This window comes from Chenopodium album, chromosome 8 (genome assembly GCF_948465745.1).
Source record: "Chenopodium album chromosome 8, dcCheAlbu1.1, whole genome shotgun sequence".
Lineage (NCBI taxonomy): Eukaryota > Viridiplantae > Streptophyta > Magnoliopsida > Caryophyllales > Amaranthaceae > Chenopodium > Chenopodium album.
The window spans coordinates 9,181,561-9,204,283 of NC_137841.1; the positions used below are offsets into that span (position 1 = coordinate 9,181,561).

A 22,723-nucleotide genomic window follows, 5' to 3' on the forward strand; every position below is an offset into this window, starting at 1 on the left:
TCCTTTTCAATTATCTTATTAACATATGCCCCTTACCTCATTATGTGTTAACTCATTGAGAAAAATCTTAACACAACAAACAATAGAGGTCTGAACAACAAATTTCGGAGAAAATTTCGTTGGCTTGAGGACCTATTCATTTCAGCTTAATTTCAGTTCAATCCAGCTCCAATCAGTTTATTTCAGCTCAGTTTAGTAAATCTGAACATGTCAGAAGGCGTGCATCATTAGATAACCTTTTGATTGTGGCATATTTCGTTTTTAAAAGTAATGGCCTACAAGTCATATCATGGCACAACTAGTATTTTAAAATCTACAATTACATATTGTTCTTTTTAATCAATCGTTTGTTTTACGAACAATTTAAACTAAAAGTAGTATATTGCGATTAATTTGAAACAAAAGGAGTATCCGATGTCACCTTTGGTTGCATTTCATTTTAATTTTTCCTATCCACATCTTATCATGTGCATGAAACCATTAATTTATTTTTTTTAAAAAAAATCTACTTCTTGACTACTCGTAGAGTCGTAGCTAGTAAAAGAGTAGTTCGTAATTTCGTATATACTACTCGTCTACTCCTACTCTCCGCCTACCAACGCGTGATACTCTGCCTTTTTCAAGTAACGAAATTTTCAAGCCTTCTTTTAATTTTCACTATTTTCCTTTTTTATCTTTTTAATTTTAATTTAGCCTTCTTCTCCAATCTCCATTTCTTAATTTTCTCTCTCCTCTACAAAACAATACACGTATACCGACGAACAACCTATATAAACTGCAACTGCCAAAATACTTGGCGGTGAAACCTCCGATATTTTCTCATTTGTCAAAAAAATCTGCGTTGGAGGAGAGAGAAACTTTGCGACGGAATTATGACGGTGAATTCTTCGCCGAAAACCGCCAATGGCGGCGCCGGAGAAATACAATGGAAGGTTAAACTCGGCGTTTGTGTGATGGAAAAGAAGGTGAAATGTGATTTTGAGGTTGTTTTTGCTTTAATTTTCCAGTTGTAAAAATCATAATCATAATTTTTTTTTTCAATTTTTTTAAATTATTTGTGTTCATCTGATTGTTTTTTTTTTTTGTTAATTTTTTCAATTTTTTGTGTTCATTTGATTGTTAAGCATTTGATTTTCGAAAATTATTTGAATTTTTTTTGCAGGCATCTTCGGGTCCGATGAAGCAGATTCTGGAGAGATTAGACGCATTTGGCGAATTCGAGGTATTTTAATTTTGTTTTTTGATTTTTAAAATAATTTTTAGAAAGAATTTTGGATTTTCATTGATTAATTAGCATTATTGAAAGTTTTTACTCGTTTTGTAATCTAATCATTGTTTTTGTGCTCTGTTTTCAGATAATACTTTTCGGCGACAAAGTTATACTTGAAGATCCGATTGAGAGGTACATATCACACCTTTTATGGTAGAATCCAGTAATATACTGAAAAAATGCTATAATATTATTTTTTTCAGCTGTTTGCTTTTAGGTTCATTTTCGCTTTTTTCCTTTTTATAGATTTTCATTTTCATTTTCATTTTCTTTTTCACAACATTTTTTTTTTATGAAAAAGACGGTCTGACCTTCAAACCTTCAATTTAATTGTACTCCGTATGATAAATTAGTGAAAGTTTAGGAAAACAAATATGTTCTAGAAGTTTGTCTACGTAAAATTTTATGAACAAAAGTCGATAAATGTTACCGAGTGTGTAATAGTAACGATTAAGTACCCGAAAGTTAACTCATTTGACTAAAAACGTTCACGTATCACGTTCGATTCGAGAAGTGCTATTCCGTTTTTGTGGTGGGGAGTAGAAAGGGAGGAATATTGAATTAGTGGCGACTAATATTTGTTAATTGTAGCTGGTTGAAGTTGACTTGGAAAATAATTGCTGGTGTAATAGTTGGTACATGAATATTACGTGGTTGACTTGTGTGTAAATTATTGTAGAATAGTAGTCAAAATGTTGAGCATAAATTCCTATCTGTAGCTACAAGTAAATGTCCTCTTAGTGAGTATCTTGAACTGTTTTTTGGTTGATATTTGTGGGAACGAGCGACAGCTACCGAGCGTCAACCAAATTAGTACTTACAATCTGTTGATTGTTGTACTATTTTAACATCACCATATATCTTTTTAGCTTTCAAGATAATTTATGCAGAAATTGATAAAACAAGGAAGAATATACTACTCCATCCACCCCTTAATAGATTTCATCTTGAGGTTGGGGTCGAAGATTAAGATATATTAAATGTAAAATAAAAAAATTTAAAGTAGATAGAGTAAGAAAATAAAATAAGATAAAGCATCGGGTTGAAGAGGGAATAATAGTATCTATCCCAAAATAGAAGTGGGGAAACTTTTTGGGACTACCTTAAAAGGGAAGTGCAAAAAATATTAGTGGATGAAAGGAGTACTATGCACCTCGTGATACACTAGTATATATCTTGCACAAGTATCTCTAATTCAATACTATTCCATTGGATACTTATTTTAAATAGAGATGTTTTTAAAAATACTTCATACTAATAGCTCATAATGTTTTAGAATATTTCCCCTTTTTTTTGAAACTTGGAACTTGTTTTTTACAACTATGTGGCTAGGAGACATGGAGACAATATATCTGTAGCTTTTACTCAGTAAATTTGTATGTTCTTTGGGTGAATTGGGTCATAGTTTTGAAATAAGTGCATTTGTTCATGGAAATATGATTTATTTTGGTAAGTACTATATTATTCTTCTATGATTTTTTTTCCCTTTTTTGTAAATTTCTAGATTATTGTTTATTTTAATCTGTGGTTAGGTACTTGATGCCTCGTGCTTGTATAATTCTTTTTTTTTTTTTTTTTTTTTTTTTATCCAAGGGAATGTGTAGTTTTTTTTTTGGGTGATATTTCATTTCTTAATTTTCCAATTTCAAATTTCTGGAAGTATACCTTTTTTGAAACTCTATAATTATTTGCAAAATTTTGCATGACAAGATTGATTCAACAAATCAGCATTACATGATTCTTGTATTTAAATTTAATTTTTCTGCAAATTTGAGAACGAAGAAAAGGATTATCTAGAATTAATTTATATGAGATTTTTTTTAGTTAAATCCCAAGACAAACACATTATATTGTTCCTATTGTGCTCCCCTCCCCTCCCCCCTACCGCGTACCGCTGTCACATTCTTGGGACACTAGCTTTTTGTAGCAACAGAACTCAATCGTTAGACCTGCTTGTTTGGTACGTGTAATATAGTTAGTTTGAATCTCCGTATAAGAATCTGAAAGAGAAGATGGGCATTTATCAATAATTTGATTCTGAAAGTTCTCGTATTATACGATTTACCTTTTATGCAGCCAAATTATCAATCTTTGTAAAAAATTATTGTTGAACATATTTGATCCTGAAGGTCTTCCAATTCCTGTGAGTCATGCTTACTGGTTGATGCATAGGGAATTAGGGAGTGCTATTTTCTATCTCCATTGAGTATTGGGAAAATAAATTGGAATTCTTCAAGTTTTCTTTTCACCCTGCTATTCAAGAAGTCCTAGTGATTCTAAAGTTCAAACAATTTTCTCCTTAATATGAAGTATATTCATTAAGTCATATCTTTTTCCATTTATACTTTTATAGACACTATAGAGCAGTATACAAGTTCTGGTTTTTTTTTTTTTTTTTTTTTTTTTTTTTTTTTTTTTTTTTTGAGGAAAATACAAGTTCTGGTTTATATATTGATAAATGCCCTTTTCACATCTGTGGCCTGTGGGTAGCTATCAGATTCAATTAGAGAAGTATCTGCTTGGCAATCTTTCAAAAGCATTGTTTCTTATCGAAAAGAAAAAGGATGTACTTGCACATTTCTTGATATTCCTATTGCTTTTACCCACTCTCTCATTTGGAGTTGAAATACTCAACAAAACTACTTCATACTTAGTTATCTCTTCGGCACTTTCATGAACAGGAGTACCAACCTGTATACCATATGTTCTGGAAATTGTATGAAATAATGAAATATATTACAAAATTAATAATTGAGATCATTGCATTTTTAGAAATTAGATAATAGGAGATTCCTTCAAGAGATGACCAGATATGTAGTGAGCATGATTGGTTCCTTAGGCTGTGAGATTGGCTGAATGCCTGTTATGATCTCATGTATTATTAGTCCCATAACAAAGATATAGTCATCAGAAACCCGGAATGTTTCACTGCCTCTTGGTTTTTAGTTAATGGCTGTTATGATTTTATGTGTGTTTTTTCCATTTTCAAATATATCTCTGTTTGAAACTTACAAGATTTAGATTTACTTGTCATACCATCTCCAGACTTTATTTGAAATTATTATTGTTCTCTTATTTTGTTACTGATGAATAGTCTTTTGCAGCTGGCCTTTGTGCGATTGTCTTATTGCTTTCTACTCGACTGGCTATCCTCTTGAAAAAGTTGAGGCGTATGCAGCTTTAAGGAAGTAAGTAACAAACTTTCAATAATTCAGTTTATTCAGCATAGCATCTAATCTTTCAGAGTCCTCCCCCTCCAATCAAATCTCCATGATTCCATTTTCTTAATTGCTTTTTTTTTTTTTAATTAAAAACTATCCATCTATTCACGTATATTCATAGACGTGATTGGAACTTTGGATGGCTTAATGAGTGGGTAAAACTGGCATGGGTTGACTTATATGGATCTGTGTATTTTTCTTCTACCGATCATGACTACCAATTTATTGAAGGAAATCTCTTGTTCACAAGTAGACATGCAATGATGCAATAATTTGACAACCATGTGAGCCTTCCATGCCAATCGACATAAATTGTTTTAGGATTTTTCCCATTTTATTACCTCGTAGCATTTCCTTATGTCAGTATGGGATGGGTGCAGTAGTTGCATTATAATGTGGTAAGAGCATATATGAAATATGATTGCTAAATAACATGCCTACTTTTGCTCAGGCATCCTTCATGCATTCAAATGTCTTACCCTCTTGTCTTGTACAGATTATGTTGTATATATGGTGTATATTGAGGGTTTTCTTGTGTTTTAGGCCCTATCTAATCAATGAACTGGAGCCTCAACACCTGCTGCACGACAGAAGGAAGGTGTATGATGTATGTATTACTGTGTTAACTATGTCATCATAAGAATTATCATCGTTGGTGCTAACGGAGACGAAAAATATATTAGCGTTCATGCTGTCTGTCTTTTTAGATGCTTATTGTCAATCAGATATACCTTCTCTCCAGATGAAACATATATTTGCTTGTCTGCTTTGATTTACTGCATAGGTACAATATCAATTTCTGCGCATGTAATTTCTTCTCTATTGTATATTTTTGTTTGAAGGACTCTATTGTATATTTACAATTTCTTTTTCATTGTTACAGCCTGGAATTTGGATTTTAATTCCTTTTGAATCTGCATATTTGGCTGCTTAAATATTTTTAAATTGCCTTTTGAAACAATACCCTGATCTTAAGTTTACTGGCTAATGTTTTTCCAAAATCTCATGTTGCCCATAAGGTTCTGCAATTCTTGTAATAGCAATGTTGAGATTTCGGTTCACATAACTTAATTCTTTTTGTTCATTTAGTTTGGGTCCCTAGCCTTGTGGTGTATGCCTTTTTTTTAAGTAACAATCTTGGAAATCCTATATTTATTATCACCTGTATCAGATCAACATATGTTGAATTTGCTTAACAGTATACTTATGATTTAAGGATCATCTTTTTAAATTTTTTTTTATTTATATATATATATATTTTATCATTTTAATGCTAAAAAGTAAAAATTAAGAAAAAAATACTAGTAGTGCAGGTGTTATAGCACAGTAGCACTAAGAGCAGTTAGGCTTATTGCTCATGATTTTTATGGTTGCTTACTTGCTTTTCTCATTTTGCTCTATATTTTGTTTTCTCTTTGCTCAAATCTGTCCTCCTAAGTGGAACTGATGCCCTCACTTCCTATTTTGCATATGTAAGCGTCTCGAGATATTTGGTATTCCTGTTCCTAGATATGCTCTTGTGAATAGAGATTTTCCATTTCAAGAAGTGGATTATTTTTTTGAAGAAGATGATTATGTTGAAGTCCATGGCGAGCGTTTCTCAAAGCCGTTTGTGGAAAAACCTGTTGATGGTAAGCCAGTTAATATTTTTGAGTACTTTAGAGCTTAGGATTTGTTCGTTATGACTTTTCTATTAAATAAAATATTCCAATGCTTGTAGGTTTAAATAATTATTTTATCTGTTATATCATGCTATTCATTGTTGTTTCTTTTGTTCGATTTGATGAGTATGTCTCATAGAATACAAGGTGGCTTTTATGAGTGACTTTTTTGGGTAGGAATGGCTTTTTGTAGCGTACTGTGTGGCCACTCTGGATTCTGAATTCAAGCTTATGGTTGAGCTGTGGTGGCTGCAGCCGCTGCACTGTTAGATAGAAGTGACTAAAAATATATGGGCCATATTATAAGAAATGAATAATAAGTTAATGTATAGGAGAGGCATATTGTTTAAAAAAATAATAAAATAAGGTAGTACAAAGTTATCAAAAGAAGCGAAAGTGCTAGTGTAACCATAAATTTGAAACGGCCAAAATAGGAAATATTGTAACCATTAATTTTTACCCCGTAACAATGAGAGTATATGGTGTCACTATCCCTTTATTATGATTAATGGAAATCTTCTTGAATGAAACTGAGACATATACCTCTTACAGTTCATTTTGTTTTATTTCTCTGAATAAAATTATTCTAACAGCTTACATATGCATTTAATCAGGTGATAACCACAGCATTATGATATATTATCCTAGTTCTGCTGGTGGGGGCATGAAGGAGCTATTCCGGAAGGTGGGCCATTTTGTTGCTTTTAGATATCTTCTTTAGTTCTTTGTAAATTCAGCTTAATATCAATCCACCCAGAATAAATAGGTTTTTGTATTTTCAATTTATGAAAGATGAATTTGATGATAATTGGGTACTGTGTGGCACTTATCTGAAGAATAAGAATATAAAAACTTTGACACGACACATGCTCGAAAATTAAATTAATCTTTTCCCTAGAAGATGGTGCTCTTTGTATATAGTCACCCTTCCCAGTTACATATTTTCTTTGCTCTTGAGATTCAAAGAAGGAATAGTCTATCCTTAAATATTTGTAATTCCTGGATTCTCTGAATGGATTCGTTGTTGGCAAAAAGCCATTGCCCTGTATCTCTGGAAATTACGTACATTAACAAATGAGCTATCAACCTGCATATCCATCACTCATTGGGTTTATCTTTTCAAGAGCCTATTATCCGGCCATTTTGAGGAAACTGAAGTTATCCATGAAAGCCTGTTGACTAGGACATCAACTTTTTCTTATTCAATAACTGTGCTGATGACTGATTTAGTCACCTTAAAAATTTATCTCTAGAAGCACGGGCCCAATCCTTCAAAGCTGAATAATCTAGAGATGATGAATGTTCTAAGGAAATCTATTTTTGTTAAATAACAAATACAACTGAAGAGGGATGAGGCCAAGAACCGCTCCCCAATGAACCAACGTGTTTAGTTGCCAACTTTGATTTTGATTACTTGCTCTGGTCCATGAATGCCGGTTAAAAGTCTTTTGCTCTATCCATCTATACTTTTTTTTTTAATTTTTTTTTTAATTTTTTTTATTTTTTTATTGTGATGTTGGATAGTACAGATTTATCAAATTTAAATTATTATCAGATACATGGCTAGCATATATAATTTTGTAAAGCAATCTAGATAGTAGATCTTCTGAATATTTAATTTAAAAGGTAAAAGGGATCAAATCATTTGTATTGATACCTTTTGGTTTCATTATTGGTTCAGGTTGGGAATCGTTCCAGTGAGTTTCATCCTGATGTCCGAAATGTGAGACGTGATAGCTCCTATATATATGAAGAATTTATGCACACAGGTGGAACAGACGTTAAGGTGGGTAGCCGAATGATGTACTTGTTCTGCACACTCTTTATTGAATATGAATAGCGGAAAGGAAAACTAACTTGCCTTGTGGTGACTGAACTTCTACCATGTACATAATTCTTTTTTTTTTTGGTCTCATGTACTTGGTTGAATGCAATTCTTGTCATAAAATTGACTAATTTATTATGCATATCTTTCTTGTTTAAACAATGAGACTGATTTGACAGAGCATTGCGAAATTATTTCTTGAACCCTTGTTCTATGCCCATTATAAGTTAATCTTTTTGTGTGCTGTTGCCCATGCCATAGAAACCTGTTATTAGACCTTTCAAAAGAATCCGTGAGTGTTATATGGTGATATGGCTGGTGGCACTTAGCTGTATTGTTGTTCATGGTTGTTTCTTCATGAAGGTTGTAGTGAGATGGGGTGACAAAAATTCTAGGTGGGAGTAGCGGGATCATGTAAACCAAGCTGAAAATTTTAACCAAGAATTATAAAAGGAAAACATAGGTTTTTATTCACTCCCACTTAGTTGTAGACCCTTAACCAAATGCACTTATATATCCTTACGAGTTGTGTTATGGTCCTTTTTATGTAGCTAATTTTTGTAGTTTGCTTCCCTGCTGGTGTTAATAGGTGTACACAGTTGGCCCGGACTATGCTCATGCTGAAGCAAGGAAGTCTCCTGTGGTTGACGGTGTTGTAATGAGAAATCCCGATGGAAAAGAAGTATGTCTCTACTTAGCGTATCAGTTATGTGTTAAGTGTTTTCTTTATTATATTTTTCTTCTTCCTACTCTCTACACATTTATTTACCTAAAGCGTGACTTTGAAGAAGTTTTAGAAGTGTCCCAATATTTTCAAAATTTTCCTATATAATAAAAAATGTCTGCCAAATGGATAGAAGAAATTGATGACTCGTTTTACAGTACGAAGATCACAAGCTGTTGTCAACTTAGTTCATTCCAACTGTTAAGGTTATGTGTAGTTTATATTATATTTGCTCCTCTGAACAATTTTCAAGCAACATTTAAATAGACAATAGTCCTACTTTTATTACATATTTGCTTAAATGTGTTAGATATTAGTGACCTTGAACTTAAAATTTGAGAGAAGATTGAAAAGGAGAACAAGGTGTATAACACGAGAAGAGTGTAATGGAGTATGACACAGTTAAATCGTTAATTGCCACACTGCATTAGTGATTTTCTGGTACAATTAGTTATAACTGCTTGTGTATGTCTTTGATTTGTTAGGTTACTTTCTCTGTCTAAGCCACTCATGCTTAATGTGCTAAAGTTGCAAGGAGCTGTTTGAAATAGATTGATAGGTGTCTTTTTGTCCCACAGGTGAGGTATCCTGTCCTTCTCACTCCTGCTGAAAAACAAATGGCAAGAGAAGTCTGCATTGCATTTAGACAAGGGGTATGAATTTTTTAGTTTCTTCCATTTGCAACATAGTTAATGATTTCCATGCTCTACACTAGGTCATTCTTTTTTGTCAGAAAAATCCTTAGTTTTTTTCATTGACGATCATTATGTTTACATTGGTTACAGGTTTGTGGATTTGATTTGCTTCGATGCGGGGGTCGCTCTTATGTTTGCGATGTAAATGGATGGAGTTTCGTTAAAAATTCACACAAGTACAGTGTTTTAATGTTTTTTGAATGTGCACTACCTTTTTCTTGTTTCTTTATATGATATGGGAGCTTCTACTCGTGATTTCACTGCGTGTCTGTATCTAGGCCTTCTCTTTGTACTATCATTAGTTGTTCCTGAAAAAAGCCTATAGTTTATCATTAGTTGAGAAAGAACTTGAAAGGTTTATAACATGGACGCGTTCGCGATAGCAGTACCATTTTGTCGGGCGGTATTTGGCTGTTACAGCCTAATATATCGGTCGCGGTAACCCCAAATCTTTTACAATGTGGTTGCAATATGTTGATGCAGCCAATATGTAACACCATGTTGAATGTCCAACTTTATAGCAATGTTACTCAGTCTTTTCACATCAAGTAACTAGTGTTAGATCCTTGACACTGAGTGCATGTGTAATTGAGCCTTATTTTTCTGACCTGAGCTTCAAAGTCCAAGAGAAACAGTTTGAGAAATTTTCCAGCTATGTATAGTTGTATTCTTTTTTATGTTTCATATAAAGTTACTGGTGTGGCTGTACCCGGGCCTTACCCACCATGCTTATCTGAGATTTGGAATTGATGTGGTTGCTGTGGTTTATGAATTGTGGTTGGTTCATTAAAATTTGAATGCTGGCTTTTAGACTGGTTAAAGCTACATCTTGTTTTTTGGAACTTGCTTTCCTGACGCACACTTTTGTTCACTTTGGAATGACAGATTTGGAGAACAAAGCGATTAATTTCTTTTTGTGCTTTGTCCGAATACTTTCCTTTTCTTGATTAATTTTCTATTTGATATAGGGAAATCACATATTTGGACACTATTGTTTGCCCTCTGATTTGTTTGTTTATTATTTTCTTAATGGTATGTACTTTCAACTGTAGGTATTATGACGATGCTGCTTGTGTATTAAGGAAGATGTTTCTAGATGCAAAAGCTCCACATCTTTCTACTACCATTCCTCCAACTTTACCATGGAAGGTCCATGAGCCAGCAAATGCTTCAGAAGGACTTACACGCCAGGGAAGTGGAATCATTGGAACATTTGGGCAGTCAGAGGAGTTACGTTGTGTAATTGCCGTACTTAGACAGTAAGATTACTTTCCTGGGCTCATGTTTATGCAGTGCCGCAGTGGCATATCCATATCTATAACAGCCTAAATTTTGTTTTTGGAGAATGTTTTTCCTCTATTGGAGCTGCATATGAACTGTTCCATTAATATCATCATTTTGGCAAAGGGAATTGGTTTTTTTTTTGTAAATCCTTATGTAGAGAGATAAATGTGCATTTCCATATACCAAACAAAGATAAAGAAGTTCCTCTTCTTTGCCCCTTGTTTTCCTCTTTTCTCTTCTTCCATTTTCAATTTACATGGACATCTTTAGTCACATCTTGTATTTCCTCTAATAAATGTCATTGGGTGGTGTAGTGGTGATAGAACTCCCAAACAGAAGGTGAAGTTGAAGGTCACTGAGGAAAAATTGCTGAATTTGATGCTGAAGTACAATGGAGGAAGGCCAAGAGCAGAGGTTTTTTTCTGTCTTGGCTAATAGTCTTTTTGGTTCATGCCTGTTAATTTTAGGGCTTAATTATTTTGCTTCCTCCAGACAAAACTGAAAAGTGCAGTCCAGTTACAGGATCTACTTGACGCCACCAGAGCTCTTGTTCCTCGTTCCAGGTATGCTTATTTGATGCAATTTCATGTGTCAAACTTTTGGTAATTTCAGTTGCTACTTTCATGAGGTAAAATCTGAAATATATTGTATCCATGGCCCATGGGACACATGACATGGAAGCATAGGAGTACAAGAATTAACCATTTCCCTATTGTAAAATCTATGTAAATGTTTCGGTTTGCAGGCAGTATTAGTCACTGGCCCACTATTAGTGTTATAGATCCATCAATTTCATTAGGTGTATGTAATAGTTGATTGGGTGCATGTCTTTTGCTTATGTGTGTTACAAAATGCACCAATCACTCCCTATACCATACATAGAATTACTTTTGGACAGATCTATGTCTCTTAATGAGAGGATAATAAGATAACAAGTCTATTCAATTGAGAGGCATAATAAGAGACAAATCTTTAAAACTTTGTTGTTGCAATCCAACTACAGCAACACTTGCAAAAATGATTTGAAGATTTCCTGTCTGAGAATGATTGTAATGTTCAATTACATTGAGAGATGACTCCTTATTGGATATACAAATTCATAGTTTTCAAATATCATTGAGGTCATCTATTCCCATAGTCAACTAAAAGTCTTTCCCTCTTCTCTGATTTAGTTTGAGTCTAAAAAACCGTCACCAGCTAAACTCTTTGATTTGGGGTATCCTTGCAAAGATTATTACTGCAGTATGCTAAACATGTCTGTTATTCCGATTTTTTCATACCTATTCAGCTATCCTTTCCATGACTGTTTGGAAACTCCAGCTCATTCTATCATAGGTATCTAACAGTGATGTGATGTCAATTGTTGTTTATGAAAGAGACTTATTTGGACATCTGTGTTGAATTTCTCATCCTGGTAGAGCTGGGTGATGATCAACTAAAGGCTTATCTCTCATACTGGGGATAAAAACGAGAGTGCCATTGCTGCAGGCTTTTATTCTTGCTTTCTCATCATCCTAATTTCTATGTAGATTTAAGTATTGTACTCTTTCTGAGTTTCAAGTTTGCCCATTTGTTGTCTAAATCTGCAGCTTTCATTGACAATATGGGTTTCCATGAGTTCTCAATTATAATATGCTCTTAAAATCCGTTTAATCTACTTCCACTTGATGTGCAGACCTGACAGAGAGAGTGATAGTGAGGCAGAAGATATTGAACATGCTGAAAAGCTCCGTCAAGTCAAAGCAGTGCTGGAAGAGGTAAATTTGTGGAAACTATAATGAATTGAGTCAAATGACTGATCTTTGTACAAGACCTCTAATATTGAATAATTTTTGTCATTGTGCCATTTTTGTGGAGTGATAGAGGGTTTGAGTGGGGATCATGTAAGGAGAGGGAATTAATATTTAAATGGAGTAGATTGCCGAAAAGGAAGTGTAACATTTAAAAAATAAAATGGAACCACCGCAAAAGGAAAGTGTTACACTTAAAAAAATGGAGGGAGTTGGATTATTGATATGGCGTGGATACTTTCTTGAATACAATCAATATCTTAGGGCTTGTTTGGCATCAGTTTTGGTTTTTAGTTTTCTGTTTTTTTGAAAACCAAAAACCAAAAACAGGAAACAAGATAAAGGTGTTTTCACTTTTCTGTTGTCAGTTTTCAAAATTATCATAATTTTAACGGCTATTTCACCAAATGCCACCGAGTAGTTTAAAAATTTACCAAATGCCATCGGACTTTTCAAAATTCACCAAATGCCACCCAGTTTTTTAAAAATTCACCAAGTGCCATTAATGACCAACGGCCGTTAACTCCGTTAGTCATTAGGGGTTAATCGACACATGTCATGATATAATTGGTCCATTTATCTTAATTCATAAAAAAAAAAAAAAAGAAAATAAAATAAAAAAAAGAATTTTTTTTTAAAAAAAACCCCAAATTTTGTTATATAGGGTCGGGGCAGAACCACGGTGGGTCAGATTTTGAAGGCAACCTCGACATTATCCCTAACATCCCCGTCATCCAACCTGATCCAAGTGCCGCCCCTTTCACCGGAGCCGCCGTCGCAACTGGCAGTTCTGCCCCACCTGACCCACCGCCGACCCCAAAAACCACCCACACAAATTGCCACGAGCATCAGCAGAGTTCGAGTGAAAGGGTTGAACAATTTGATTACCCCTTTGATGGGTTCAACAGCGTGAACTATTAAAGGGGTTAAACGAGGGAAATTATGAGGGCGAAGGAGTAAAATGGGGGAGGAGATTACCTTTTCCGGGATATCGGGAACTGTGGTGTGAGGTAAGAAGGCAGAGATTAAGGTTGAGCGTCGCTAATTCTTGCACACCAATCTGGAATTCTGCAAATCCTTGGTTTTAAAAAGTAATTGAGCGATTGATTGAACTATTTCGGTGGGTAGATTTAACCAATTCCGGCGTTTATTGGTGGCTTTTGGGGTTAGGGCGGCTGTGTGGGTCGTTTTTGGGGTGGCTGATGCTCGTGTTTGTGGTTTTATAGGGTCGGGGTAGTTTGTGTGGGCGGTTTTTGGGGTCGACGGTGGGTCAGGTGGGGCGCTAAAGGGCCGGCTGGCCGATTTTCGGTGGTTAAGGTGGTGGCCGGGCGTTTTCCGGTGAGATAAGGGGAGGGGCTAGGGTTTCGCGGTGGTGGGGGTGGCTGGGAAAATTTTTGGTTTTTATTTTTTTTATTTTTTGTTTTTTTTTTTTTTTAATTTTCTGGTTAATTTTTTTTTATCAATTAAGATAAATGGACCAATTATATCATGACATGTGTCATGATTAACCCCTAATGACTAACGGAGTTAACGACCGTTGGTCATTAATGGCACTCGGTGAATTTTTAAAAAACTGAGTGTCATTTGGTGAATTTTGAAAAGTCCGATAGCATTTGGTGAATTTTTAAAGTACTCAGTGGCATTTGGTGAAATAGCCGTAATTTTAATAAGTTTATATAATTTTTTATTCATTATGACACACATATCATATACTTTTAGAAAACAAAAAAACCAAAAAACAGAAAAGCACAACAATGCCAAACGAACCCTTAGAAAGTTATTATTTATACTTCCTGCATTCTTTTTTAATTGCAACATTGGGGTTTTAACGCTTGGCAACTCACATTTTAGATCATTAACATCTTTAATTATAGTTCTGTAAAGTTAATATTTTGAAAAAATAAACCGAGGCAAGTTATTGACAGTGGCCTTGTTGAGGTGACTTGATTTGATAGAAAATCGCCCATTTCCTCATCATTTCTGCCTGGTGGTCAGCGAGCATTTTCTATCTTCTCTGTTTGTCAGCATTTGGTTTTATTAGGTGTTGTTTGTATTATAACAGAGTCAAGCTTGACTGTTCTTGATACTTTGGTTTGTAGGGTGGCCATTTCTCTGGTATATATCGAAAGGTCCAACTAAAACCATTGAAGTGGGAAAAAGTATCCAAAAATAATGGCGATGGTGAGGAAGAAAGACCCGTCGAAGCTTTAATGGTCCTGAAATATGGAGGTGTTTTGACACATGCTGGCAGAAAGCAGGTTAGATATTTTAGCTTTCTACAAAGTGCATTTATGCGTGTTGGGTTAGCCTACATGTAAGAAAAGGCTATCACTACTGGAATGAATTTTACCATCTTATAATAATAGACATATATATATATTTGTCCATTTTCTTTAACAGGCTGAAGAGCTTGGTCGGTATTTCCGGAATAATATGTATCCAGGTATATTATATCCCATTGCCGGTTCTTTGCTTCTTTATATGTATTCTTCATTTAACACTGTTTATTGATTTTTCTTCTGTGCATTGTATTAAAATCCTGAATCACATGTAAAAAGCCTAATGTATTCCATTTCTTTTAGGGTTTTCTTCTTAAGCTCTTTTTTTCCAGTCCTCTTTATTCTCTAGTATAGATTGTATCGATTTTAGATTTTTTTTGAAATTATGCGAGTATGTGTTATGTGGGAAATTCAATGAACTTGGGGTGAAACAAGATATTCCAACCCAGTTGTGATTGGTACCTCAAATTAAATACCCTGACGTGGTCAAACTTAATGGCTCATCACCTGAACATGATGCAAACCAAATTTACCATGCTAAACCAGATCCAAACAGGCAAACACCCGTTTGCGACCTATAATTTTTATAAATTTCTTAGTATTATCCGGAATGCAGTCATTAGATTAGATATTTTAAAGCTATGAGAGTTTCTTGATCTTTGTGATTTATGAGTATGATTTTTTATAAAATTAAAATTTGTGTGTTCAATGAGACTATGATAACCTTTGCTATGCACTATGTATTATTAATAACATCAGCATTGCCACGTTGGCATAATGGTAAATTTATAAGCATGAATCGAGGCAAAATTTTCCTTTTTTTCTTCTAGTTCTTCTATTGTTTGTTGGCATTGTTTTTACTTTAATGGTTTGACATGTTGTAACATAGTTAATTTGAAATGTTATAGGTGAAGGAACTGGTCTTCTCCGTCTCCACAGCACTTATCGACATGATCTGAAGATATACAGCTCTGATGAAGGCCGTGTCCAGGTGAGCTTTTGGTCATCTCCTCTATCCAAATAGTGTTTTTGGTCAACAAAACAATGTTAATGTTGATCCTGAAATACCCTTTTACTTTTGCTGGAAAATCAACTGCTTAATGAACTATGAACATTAGTAATAGTTGCATTATTGATGACAGATGTCAGCAGCTGCATTTGCCAAAGGTTTACTGGATTTAGAAGGGCAACTTACCCCAATTCTTGTATGTCATGTTCTTTCTCTCAGCGATTACTCTTAAGAAAGTCAATTTGTTCTATGTGGAAGCTGACATTTTTAAATCACAGGTTTCACTTGTGAGTAAAGACTCCTCAATGTTAGATGGACTTGATAATGCTAGCATTGAGATGGAGCAGGCAAAGGTTATTTTTTAATTTTACTCCCTCTTTCCCTAATAAATTATTTCAATTCTAAAGTAGAATCTCTTCGAATCATATCCACGCTTCTGTTGCTGTCGTTTTTTTTTTTTTTTTTTTTTTTTTTTTTACTTTCTTGAATCCTCATTGTTCCTACTACATATTGATTTAACGTTTTTTAACAAATTTGTGGGATGAAAGATTAAGATTTTACAGTTAATAAATGTATTGCAATGTCGGAACGATAGATAGATAAATGGAGCTTATTCATAAATAGTAGGAACAATGATGCAAAGGAAAGAACGCAAAAGGGAAATATTAGGCAAAAATATTTATTAAAAAAAAAAAAAAACTGATCTGTGTCTTGCCCAGTTTGACTGGGAAAAAGTGCCCTCGATCGAGCAACGCAAGTCCTATTGGCTTTTTGTGTGCTATGTTGGTATATTACTACACTATGTTATGTATTATGTTTTGCTTTTAACATGGACTAGATTACAATAACTTTCACGTGTACTTACTTGAGTAACTTCTAAACAGGCAAGGTTGAATGAGATTATAACTTCAGGAGCACCAAATTCTCACAATAATGGAACACCTGAATTTCCATGGATGGTTGATGGAGCTGGACTTCCTCCTAATGCTTCTGAGTGCCTACCTAAATTGGTATGTAGATTAATACCTAATCTAGTGAGATTTTTTTTTCCCCCCTTATTTCATGTCTCTTTCTCAGCTTTATGGAAACAACCTGAATTTTTATTGTTATTTATTTATTTTTTAATCTCCATCGTTTTTGATAACAAAATTGCTGGGTTGGATAGATTTATGGCTCTTCTGAAAATGAGCTTATTTATTTTGAAATCCAGATTTTATTTTTTGCGCCTGTTGCTTTATATCAATTGCATTCATTTTTTCTCTCGAGGTTTGGTCTGAGAGGAGTTCCCTCACCTTTGGAATATCAGCTGATGTATATATGTTTACGAGGACTAGCGGTATCTATAATGACTAATGAGAACATGTATCATTTGACTGCATGTATGTGTGGATTTTATTTTGGAAGTATACATGTTACTTAATTTCTAGAATGCAATAACTGCTCCTGTAAATTTCAAGTAAGACCGAATCATACTGTTATGCCTTGCATAAGTATTTAAAAAAATTTAGTAAAAATATCTAATCAGAGTTAACTGACTTTTAATTTGTTTTTCTTACAAATAATGTGGCTCACAAAAGAAGTGCCCATATTTGGCATATGATATATTTCCAGGTTGACTATGAACACATGCTTCTTGTATAAATACTAATTTGAGGTATACAAGTTCTGATGGTTAATTTTTTATTTATTCTTTGGGCTGAATTCTGATTATCTAGGTGGAGTTAACTAAGAAGGTTACCGAACAAGTGAGGCAGCTTGCTAAAGAAGAAGATGAAAAGCTTGCAGAAAAAAGTTCATATGATGTCTTCCCTCCATACGATCAAGCTAAGGCCCTCGGAAAGACTAATATTGATGTTGATCGGATTGCTGCTGGATTACCTTGTGGCAATGAGGGATTTCTTCTGATGTATGCACGTTGGAGAAAACTAGAAAGAGACTTATATAACGAACGAAAAGCGTAAGTAATGCAATTACAATGACAAATGAAGTTACCAAATTGTCAATGAAATCTAGGAAGAAAACTTGTTAAGAATCTAATTTTCATCAAATTGGAAGAAGGTGTTTAAGGATCTAGATCTCAAAGAATTAACCCTATCCATGTGACATTTTTTTTAAAACTTGCCTATAACTTGTCTGTTTTTACATGTATACTTTATTGTCTTATTGCTATAAAGGGAAGTTTTTGGTTTGTGGGATATTACATTGACATCTAAAAGCTTTCTTGCAGGAGATATGATATTACTCAAATTCCAGATGTCTACGACTCGTGCAAGTTAGTATTCCACTTGTAAACCTTGTCACTTGTTAGATTTAAACTTGACTATCAGTTGATATGGTTTGCATTGCAATGGATATTACTCTCTGCAGCTTTAATTTATTTTCTTGTCAATTTAGCATGGAAGGTCTTGTGATAGGTGTGTCTTATTTTTATTTTCTTTTTCTTTTTCTTTAAAAAAAAAAAAAAAAAAAAAAAAAAAAAACTCCCAATTAAACCTTGAAGATAGCACTCATTCTGTGCTTGTTCAATACTTAATGGAAACTTAATGTATCTCGCGATATGCAGATTGTCATGTGACATCCCTATATCCCAAGTCCCAACCTCAATTATTTTCAGGTTTCATGATGATGTTATACGGACTGCTTGTATTGACTAAGCTTTTCATCATGTTACTGGAGAATTCGTGAAAGTCTTTTCTTGCATGATTTCCATTTCCAGTCGTGGTTTGTCTTCTGTAATTAGTAGAAGAGGGGGGGGGGGGGGGGGTTGTAGGGGCTTCCTTTTTGTGTTTGACAATGGTGTTGTGGTTGTTGGTGTTGGGTTATACATAAGGCCTGCATTGATGCATCAGAATATTCAAATAGTGTATGATGATTTTTTGTTAATAGATCACATCTCCTTTTGACAGATATGATCTCTTACACAATGCTCACCTCAATCTTGAAGGCTTGGGCGAACTCTTTAATGTTGCTAAGGTATGTGGAACCGGCGCCGGTTAAGCTGCTGTCTAGTAATGCATTATTTCCAAACAGTACCAAGAATGTCAATATTTGCTTTGTTCTCATGTTTTCACACATATGACTACTAGATCGGTGTTGCTTAATTGTAATATTGTAGCATTATTTGCTACTTCTAAAGTTCTAATGAGCTATACTTGCCCTTTCACACGATAACCCAGTCTCACAGTTTTTTAAATATGATTTTTTGCTAGTTTCTTTTAATTGCGCTATAATCTCTTACTATTTATTGTGTTGTGCCTTGGTGCTTATGAATACTGATAAATAAGCGATTAGGGCCATTAGCTTTACCAATTGTTATCTTTGCTTTTACCACTGTAATAACTTAATAGTTATTCTGACTTGTCATTTGTGCTTCCAGTCACTCGCAGATGGTGTTATTCCTAATGAGTATGGGATCAATCCCAAGCAGAAGCTGAAAATTGGTTCAAAGGTATTTTTATTTGGAACTGTAAATGTAACCTTATTTCATCCCATTTTTTTTTAACACCAAATTTCTTTTATGAGATCTGTGGTTTGGCAGCACTTTAATAAACTTCATTTGAGCTCATGCCTTACAATTTAAGTTTTATCCCTCAAGCTTTAGCGTTTTGCATGGCTTTCCTGTATTACTTCTGCCAGACCTAGATATTTTGGGGGTTCAATCAAAGAGTGTGCTAAGTAGTATCAGTGTCAGTTTACGCCCTGGTGACAGTGAACTGCATACTCAAAGCTGATAATTTTTGACATCCCCTGAGATCTAATGTCTGTTTTTTTTTTTTTTTTTTTTTTTTTTGGGAACCTTGTGAATTAGACTGGAAACTTTGCAAAATGAAATCGTAAAAATTTAAAATTCACTTGTTTGGCTATTGATGGTATGAGAGATTTATAAAGATATTTCCATTGTTTAATTTGTGAAAGAGCAAGAATTATCCTATTTCTTTTGGGCACTAGGTAATTTGTAGAAGACATCTAAAAAGGGGATCACAGGATTATTTTAAAGGCCAAATAAGTTATTTTTTCATGCTTGAATGCAGATTGCACGTCGTTTGTTGGGTAAAATATTGATTGATTTGAGGAACACTCGGGAAGAAGCTATAAATGTTGCTGAACTGAAGAGTAATGATACCCAGCCTGCTGAACTGAAGAGTAATGATGCCCAGCCTGTGAAATCCAGCAAGAAAGAAGATACTAACACTCGTTCTAAAACGCACTCAAAGAATGAAGATACAAGGAGATCTAGTGCTACTGATATTTCAATTGATCACGAAGATGATGATGAAAAAGAAACCGAATATCGCTTGGATCCAAAGTGCGTTTATTTTTTAAACTGCTTTGTATTTTTTTTTTTTTTTCAATAACCTCAGGTTTTACTTGTAGGTGAGTTCTGATATTATGATTTGTTGAAATATCTTTTCAGGTATGCAAATGTAAGGACACCAGAACGGCATGTTAAGACACGACTTTATTTTACATCGGTCAGTAGCTTTTGTTACCAGTGGATTACAATGTGTTAACAACTGCTTCCTCCCTGTGGCTCAATTGTCAGTCATTAAATTTTCAAGTTCTATGTAATGACAGGAATCTCATATTCATTCCTTGATGAATGTCCTTCGCTATTGTAACTTGGACGAATCGTTACAAGGAGAAGAGGGCCTTGTTTGTCTTAGTGCTCTGGAGCGGCTGTTCAAAACTAAGGAGCTTGATTACATGAGTTACATAGTATTGAGGATGTTCGAGAACATAGAGGTTAGTATTCTGCTTGAGGTTTTCCTCTTTTCAAATGAAGTTGATGTTGAAACATGTGTTAAATTGCAGACCTCGTAACCTGGAAATAGATTTTTAAAGGAACAGTTAAAGACATGATAAATGCATACATATTTATGGAGCACTAACTATGAGAATTGATCTTGAATTTTTTGTTAGTATGCATTTGGAATTTCGGGTGACCAAAAACTGAAGGCCGCTGTAATTTTTTTTCATTGTTTGTCACTTTGTCAGTGGATCCTTCGAATTTATAATTTGTTACTGACCAAAAAAGGGCTGAGACACCACGAAAAGTCAATATTTTGAAGGTGTTTGATGCTTTTTTGCAATGCTTAAACTTTGAATGTTTGCTTCTGAGGTTATCCTTGTCTAGTTGCATACGACAAGCCAGTGCTTGCCTACAAGGAAGGTGTTGCTACGACTGCAGTATCCATTCTGTGTCGCTTCTACTTGTATCTAGGACACAATTGAAAAACCCTTGAACTTAATTTGATTGACAGTGCGAGGTCTTTGTTTAGTGAGTACTGTATAATGACATGGCTCTGAAATTATAAATTCTGTGTTATGATTTGTAAGATGGAATATGTGAAAATTATGTACTATATAAAATTAATTTTCTACAACTTAGCCAATAAATGATGATGCAATGGTGTTGCAGGTAGCTCAAGATGACCCGAAAAGGTTCCGCATTGAATTGACATTTAGTCGTGGTGCTGATCTATCACCCCTGGAGGTAAATTCCTTGTAATAAATAGTGTTCTTCTTTGCTTGTTATAGATTTTGATAGCAGTGTGTTGAAGATAATGTGCTCATAGGTGTTCATAATTTGAATTTCAACTTCCATAGTCCCATTTTGAACCTTATTCTCTTTTATCATCTAGAAAGAAGTCAATTCCCGTCAGCACAATTTTTTTGTTTCTTCCATCTGATATCAATGGTTAATGTTTAAGAACCAGTGTTTAAACTACCTCGTCCCACTGGAATTGCCCCATTTGACCCGAAAAGCTCTCATAAAAAATGGTCAACTGGGACAATCCCAATGGGACAGAGGGAGTAACGATAAAAGGTCAGCTTCTTCTTAGCATCTCAAGGACCCTTTTTACTTTGAGATTTTGGTACTACGATTTCAAGTCAAGAAGAATTTCTGCCTTCACACGTCCATCTAATTCTCGATCCCAATGATATTTTTTTCTTGGGTGACTTTACAAACATTAAAGACTAAATTATTGCAATAAATATTTTATGTGCATTAAGCAATTGTTTGGTTACATCATCTATGTAGAAAAATTTGTGCTTAGGTTATGCTCTCATTTGCGAGCCTCACCCATGTTTTGCATTTCATTGCAGAATAAAGACAGCGAAGCCAATTGGTTGCATCAGGAGCATACTTTACCCATCATGGGTCCAGAGAGACTGCAAGAAGTAGGATCTTGTTTGACGTTTGAGAAGATGGAAGATATGTTCTGCCCATTTGCAATGCCTGCTGAAGATTTCCCACCTCCTATAACGCCCATACCCTTCACCGGTTACTTCTCCAAGTCCTCTGCTGTTCTTGAGCGCCTTGTGAATTTTTGGCCTTTTAATAAGCACTCTCATGCCAATGGCAAGTGACCTTGTACTTGATACATCACCTCTTCTGTAAATAACAATTTTGGCCCTGCTTTTGCTTTCATCTCTTTATTCATATTCTTTTGGTGCCCTATTGTATTTCTTAGAAGCAGAATTTAGTACGTACTGGATTTCCTTAAATTACTTACGATGTTTCATATTTGTGGCTTATAGGTACTCTATCTCAATTTCTGATTCACTTAACACCTTTAGAAATTGAAAAAACTAAAACTATATACTTGTAGTATTATTTTTTAGGTACCATATTTTAATTTTTGATTCATTCTCTCTTATATTCCTTGACAACGCGAATGGTATACAAACATTTCTCACATTTTAAATACCTCAGAGTCATTTTGAAATTGAAAAACAGAGGTCCTAAATTTATCCACTATGTTTGGGAGCATCAATTCCAAAGAATTTTCATTCCAAATTGGCAGTAACATGAGAAAAACAGGGTCCACTATGATGATCACAAATTGGAACAGCATGAGAAAAGAAGGGTCTACTTGTTATTTGCGAAAGTGCAGCCCAAATTAATTTATCTATGATAGTTTTCGTTCCAAATTGTTTGGGAACCATGAGCCCCCAAATTT

General features: G+C 34.4%; 1 protein-coding gene across 2 annotated transcripts; it reads left to right on the forward strand.

Annotated features, from left to right (window-relative positions):
• Window positions 1-684: 684 nt before the first annotated feature.
• Window positions 685-22,410, forward strand: LOC145641702 (inositol hexakisphosphate and diphosphoinositol-pentakisphosphate kinase VIP2-like). 2 transcript variants are annotated; one of them, XM_081692618.1, is made up of 30 exons: window positions 685-983; window positions 1,163-1,222; window positions 1,356-1,402; window positions 4,375-4,458; window positions 5,035-5,098; window positions 5,969-6,122; window positions 6,767-6,837; window positions 7,834-7,938; window positions 8,567-8,659; window positions 9,280-9,354; window positions 9,487-9,572; window positions 10,449-10,655; window positions 10,995-11,094; window positions 11,173-11,243; window positions 12,356-12,437; window positions 14,570-14,728; window positions 14,871-14,913; window positions 15,658-15,740; window positions 15,892-15,954; window positions 16,037-16,111; window positions 16,643-16,768; window positions 17,474-17,715; window positions 17,986-18,030; window positions 18,665-18,731; window positions 19,135-19,206; window positions 19,790-20,064; window positions 20,173-20,230; window positions 20,334-20,501; window positions 21,178-21,252; window positions 21,867-22,410. In XM_081692618.1, exons 1-30 carry the CDS (start codon window positions 873-875, stop codon window positions 22,128-22,130), a joined length of 3,225 nt encoding a protein of 1,074 aa, XP_081548744.1. In that variant the 5' UTR covers window positions 685-872; the 3' UTR covers window positions 22,131-22,410. The 2 variants fall into 2 exon arrangements, with proteins under 2 accessions (XP_081548744.1, XP_081548745.1); XM_081692619.1 differs by having other exon boundaries at window positions 685-965.
• Window positions 22,411-22,723: the final 313 nt, after the last annotated feature.

Bases quoted from the DNA above. Each gene is read 5' to 3' on its own strand.
- LOC145641702 (XM_081692618.1), top strand. From the start codon at position 873: ATGACGGTGAATTCTTCGCCGAAAACCGCCAATGGCGGCGCCGGAGAA. The intron at 9,355-9,486 runs GTATGAATTTTT...CATTGGTTACAG, and splicing joins GCATTGCATTTAGACAAGGG to GTTTGTGGATTTGATTTGCT. The intron at 17,716-17,985 runs GTAAGTAATGCA...GCTTTCTTGCAG, and splicing joins TTATATAACGAACGAAAAGC to GAGATATGATATTACTCAAA.